At 48.1% G+C, this 5,340-nt stretch overlaps 1 protein-coding gene across 2 annotated transcripts in view; it reads left to right on the top strand.

Annotated features, from left to right (window-relative positions):
- The first annotated feature begins 1,633 nt into the window (after window positions 1-1,633).
- Window positions 1,634-5,340, top strand: part of HOXC10 (homeobox C10) — a 27,781-nt gene continuing 24,074 nt past the window's right edge. For both annotated transcript variants that reach the window (XM_054051590.1, XM_009565019.2), the window contains exon 1: window positions 1,634-2,488. In XM_054051590.1, coding sequence (XP_053907565.1) covers window positions 1,705-2,488 — 784 coding nt within the window. In that variant the 5' untranslated portion in view covers window positions 1,634-1,704. The remainder of the gene's footprint in view (window positions 2,489-5,340) is intronic.

The following is a 5,340-nucleotide window of genomic DNA, read 5'->3' as shown; positions in this document are numbered from 1 at the left end:
GGTCTGATTTTTTTTGTTCTTCCTAGCAGATTATTTCCCGGAGAAAAAGAAGGAGCAGACAGAGAGACAGGCAGACGGGAGGGGAGAAAACCCACCGCACTCTTGCAGTTCACCCTCTGAAAGTCGCTCCCTTTTCACGAATTCGACCCCTTTTTTTCCATCTCCACGAGGGTTTTTTTTTTTTCCCCTCCCCTGCACAACACCACAGATGCCATTTTAACCCAGAAACTTAAGACAGTTCGGGAATGAAAGTGGATAATTAAAAAAAGCTGCTTTCGCAGAGTCAGAGAGGGCGAAGCTGCTTTGCTGCGGGAAAACAAAAACAGGGAAAATAAAGCAAACCTAGCTTTTCCTCGTCTTTTCGTTCATTAAAAAAGCTGCTTGGGAAATAACCAACCTGCTTCGAGGTTTCAGGGAATCGCCTGGCTGAAGGGTTTTCGAATTATTCTCCAATTTTTCCACCCCCCCCCCCCCTTTTCTCTTCCCACAAAACAGCAAAAGCAAAGCGGCTCCGAGCGCATTCCGCACCCACCCCCCCCCCCGCACCCCCAAACCCCATCCAGCCCCCTAAAAGACCAGATAATTTTAATAAGACTAAAAATAACTCCAAGAAGCAGCACCGGAGCAGCCCAAAGGAGCTTGCCTATCTCCAGCCTTGCTCGCCCGGAGGAGCTCGCCCATTCCCAGCCTTACTGAGCCCAAACGAGCTCGCTCACCCCCAGCCTTGTTGCCAGGAGGAGCTCGCCCATCCCCAGATTTACTGAGCCCGGAGGAGCTCGACTACCCTTAATCTTGCTAGCCCGGAGGAGCTCGCCCGTGCCCAGCTTTGCTGAGCCCGGAGATGCTCGCCCATCCCCAGCTTTGCTGAGCCCGGAGACGCTCGCCCATCCCCAGCTTTGCTGAGCCCGGAGATGCTCGCCCATCCCCAGCTTTGCTAAGCCCGGAGATGCTCGCCCATCCCCAGCTTTGCTAAGCCCGGAGATGCTCGCCCATCCCCAGCTTTGCTAAGCCCGGAGATGCTCGCCCATCCCCAGCTTTGCTAAGCCCGGAGATGCTCGCCCATCCCCAGCTTTGCTGAGCCCGGAGATGCTCGCCCATCCCCAGCTTTGCTGAGAAGGATGGGGAAAGAAGTCCCACCCGAGCAGAGAAAGGGGGGGAGGGAGTCAACAATTAAAAATCTCAATCGGTTTTGGGGCGCAAAAAGGCATTTCCGAGAAAGCAGAGAAAGACTGTGGGGGGCGGGGGGGGCGAAATACAGATTTTTTTTTTTTAATTTAGATTTTAGCCACTGCCCCCCTCCCCACTCGATTTTTTTAAATTTATATATATATAAGTAATTTTTTTTTTAATAGTATTTGCCCCTCACGCTCGCTTCGCCCCCTCCCCACGCGTGGCTCCGTTGGTAAACAAACGGGCGGCGGGGCTCTCTGCCTTTGTTCGACGGGCAGGTCCCGGCCCGGGGCTGGCAGATGTCGCTGTTGCTCCACGGTGCCGCTCCCGGTCCCGACAACTTGACCCCCGTGACGTCGTCCCCGTCTGAATCATCAAGGCCATTTTCAATCCTCATTGGCCTGGGCATCACGTGGGGGGGTGGAGGGGGGGAGAGCGATGCGTGGATAATTATGGTGCTTGATATTTTTTCCCCCTAAAAAAAAGATGTCAGCCCCTGGCTGGAGTATTCCTCCTTAAAAACCCTCTCTGAAAATGTCATGTCCCAACAATGTGACTTCTAACTCGTTTTTGATGGACTCGTTGGCCGGTACCTGTAGAGGGGAGAATTATTCCTCCAGCCAAGGGATGTACATGCAGCCTGGGAGCGATTTCAGCTGCGGAGTCATGAGGAACTGTGGAATCATCCCGTCTCTTTCCAAAAGGGACGAGGTGAATAGCGCTACCTTGTCTCTCAGCACCTATCCATCTTACCTTTCTCAGCTAGACACTTGGTGTGACCCCAAAAATACGTACAGGATCGAGCAACCTGTTGCAAGACAGCTCCCATCCTGCTCCTTCCCAACCAATGTCAAGGAAGAGAATGTTTGCTGTATGTATAACGCTGATAAAAGGGCAAAAAATGCCACAGAGACAGCCCTCTACCCCAACCAAATGCCTGAGTCTTGCCTAAATGACCATGAAGTCCCCGTTCCTAGCTACTACCGAGCAAGCCAAGGTTACCCCTCCATGGAGAAGACGTCAAACTGCAGCAATCCAAATGAGTTTGAGGCAAGTTTTGAATCCAGGGCGAGCCTGAACCCAAGGAATGAGCATCTGGAACCAGCACCACCACCTCCTCCACCTCCTCCGCCTCCCCCGGTGGCTAAAGTGAGTTTCCCCGAAAACACAAAACCAGATAATACTCAGAACACATCCACGAACGAAATTAAAACAGAAAAAAGCGCCCCAGCACCCAAAATAAGCCCTTCGGAAGCAGAGAAAGACCTGAATAAAAACACTGACACCAGCACTGACAATTCTGACAATGAAGGAAAAGGTAAGGGAAACCTTCATTACCACTAGCTAATTTCAGCAATTAGTAATTATCCATAGCTAATAAGAGCCATGCGAATATGCAGCAATGTGCTCTCTACCCTGCCAACTTCTCCTCCAGAAATTGGCGAAATAATGTTGTGTATTGTTGCTGTCTTTGGGAAAAAAAAATATGTTCTTCCTAGAAATGTTTGGTTTGGGTTTGATGTTTTGTTTGCCTGTGATGTTTTTTTGTTCTTTAAATATATACATTCGAGATTGAAAAAGGAGCAGGGAGCGATTGGAGAACTCGTCGTCGCGCTGTTTATATGGAGGAAATTTACTGTGCATGTACTTATGCAAAGGGGAAAAATTGGTTCTTGCAATCGGTGCTGCAGAATGTGATGAGATGAGGTGACTTTGCTGTGAAATCGCAGAGGTTTGGGGTTGGTTTGTTGGGGTGGAGGGTGTTTTCGAGGGGGTTTGTGTGTTTTTTTTTTTAAGGCAGATGAGCCTTGATTTTTCTCTCCCTTCATCTGTGCAAATGCTTTATTTCCATGTGCTCAGCGAAATTGTCCTCTTTGGCTTCTCTCGGTGTTCAAGTGCGGTGAAAAATTAAACTGCGTCGAGTCTAGTTTGCAGTTATAAACATCTCAGGCTGGAGTTGTTCACTGGGGCTGGTTTCCTTGTTTGGGAGCCCCAGAGAGGAAAAAACTGCTGCTTTGCTGCCTTTTTTTTTTCTTTGCGAATTGAGGTCTTGTTTGCAAAGGCAAAACCCGTTTCTGTGTGTTGAGCAGATGTTTTAAGTTTGGGATTGTCTGAAAAGAGGCGTTCATGGAACACATTTTATTTTCATTGTCGAGATTGCATATGGTTTGAAATCTCTCTGTGTGAATATTCGGGTCGGTTTCTCTTCTCGTTTGAAGCTGGGTGGATTCAGAAGCTTCTCTCAGGTCAAGAAGGGGGGATCATGTGAAGGGCTGGATTGAGTTTCCCCAAAAAGTTGGAGTGAAAAATTCCTTGGGAGATAATACCGCTCAGATCCAAGCAGCGGGGTTGCATGGTTTTGCCTGTGGTATGTGGATTAAAATATCCGCCGTGTGCCGGGCTCTGGGCTATAATTAGGGCTCCAGCAGCAGAGGGGTGGTTGGGGTCTGGGGCGTTGTGTGTGCATGCAGGGCTGCACGCGTGTGGGTCGTGTGTGGAGACCCCCATGCGCACACGCCTCGGGGCTGTGGCACCAGCAAAACCTTTCCTCTGGCGTTTGCCCCTCTCGCATTGGCCTTTCTAAAGCAGAACCTAGAAATATACCCTTTTTCCCCCTGTATTTTTCAAATTATTTTCCCTTCCTCCCTCGGTTTGTTGTTTTTTGTTTTGTTTTTTTTCCTTTTTTTCTTTTTTTAACACCATTCTGCATCCAAAGGGAAATTATATTATCTGACAGTTGAGTTACAATTACACACACACAAAAAAAAGCAAAGTCAAGGTTATCAAAACCGCTGCAAACTTATCTGCCTTCACCCTCTACGCCAAGAGAGGTTTTGGTGGGAGTTAACCCGAAAGAAGGATTAAATCGGGCTGCGTTTGCAATCAGGGCGGCAATAAAGAAGGAAATAAATACAGATAAAGGGTGTATTTCGCTTCAGGTGTTCCATTTAAAATAGGTGCTTGGAGAAAGATGTGTTTTCCCAGATTTTGATGGCGTTTCCAAAGGTATTTCGTGCTGTTTGCAGGGTTCTCCAAGGGTCAGACCCGTTTTAGGGAGGATTTCGTTTGTTTCGGGTTTTGTTGCTTCCATTTCAAAAATCTTTCATAGTTTCAGTTTTTCGTTTCTGTCGAATCCGATTTTTTTTTATTCGGGCAGAAGGCAAGAGCCCTTTCGGATCTAATTGAAGCGTTTTGGGGCGAGGTGGAGTTTCCAAGGGGATTTCCAGGGCTTGGTGAAATTAAAGGTATTCTGCAAACGCGAAAGAGGGTCCAGGTCCCACCAGCAAATTTTGAAGGTGCCTTTGGCTAAATCTTCCCTCCCCCCCACAAATTTTATGAAGAGATTACAGCAATCGCAGGGTCCGCTTTGCTTTTTTTTGCCTCCCGGCTGAGGCAGGAATCTCGCCCGGCTTCTGGTGCCAGAATTTTCTCATGACCAAATTCAAAGCCCAAGTATTTGCTGTGTTTATTTATGTACGTGTGAAATACGTTTGCCTTTGCAAAGTGTGTGTGTGCCTATCCAGGCGACTGTGTAGAGTGAGGAGAGTGTAGATGGGATTACAATTACCTCCGGATTTACCTATTTATGCCCGCACAGCTCATAAAGGCGAATCTAGTTCATATATAGAAAATACACTTGAAGGAAAGGCTGCTCGGGAGGTCTCCAGGACGATCGAAAAAAGGTTTATTCCCCCCCAAAATAACACGCCTTTGGGCAAATATTTCAGCCTCTGCGGTTCATTCTCAAAGCCCGGTTAAATTACCTTTTTTTTCAGATGGCAAAGGGTGACTTAGGGGAAGCCCCAGGAGCCGCGGAGGGCTCCAAAAGTCACATTGCTGGTCCCAGATTATTTTGGAATGACTGGTGTTTTAAGCACGTCCATCCAGCCTAGCGAAGGCAGAATAAACCCACACGGTGCTGTTCTCCAGCCCTTGCGGTGCGGTTTCTCCGCGCTGCCCCGCTCTCCCTGAGAGGTGGAGGTGTGCCTTCCTTCCACTAATTTACACCAAACCACCCCTTTACCTCCTCCCAACCTGCTCTTTCCTCCCTCAAACCCGCAGGACAACAAAGCTCCCTCTTTCTTTTTGCCCGCAGGCGAGCTGCTTGCTCATTTAAAAGAAATAAATAAAAATATAAATATATATATATTATAAAATCTTTTTTTTTTT

The sequence above is a fragment of the Cuculus canorus genome, chromosome 29 (assembly GCF_017976375.1).
Source record: "Cuculus canorus isolate bCucCan1 chromosome 29, bCucCan1.pri, whole genome shotgun sequence".
Taxonomy (NCBI): domain Eukaryota; kingdom Metazoa; phylum Chordata; class Aves; order Cuculiformes; family Cuculidae; genus Cuculus; species Cuculus canorus.
Note: the sequence above shows the minus strand (reverse complement) of the source record. Positions and strands in the feature narration are given on the sequence as shown.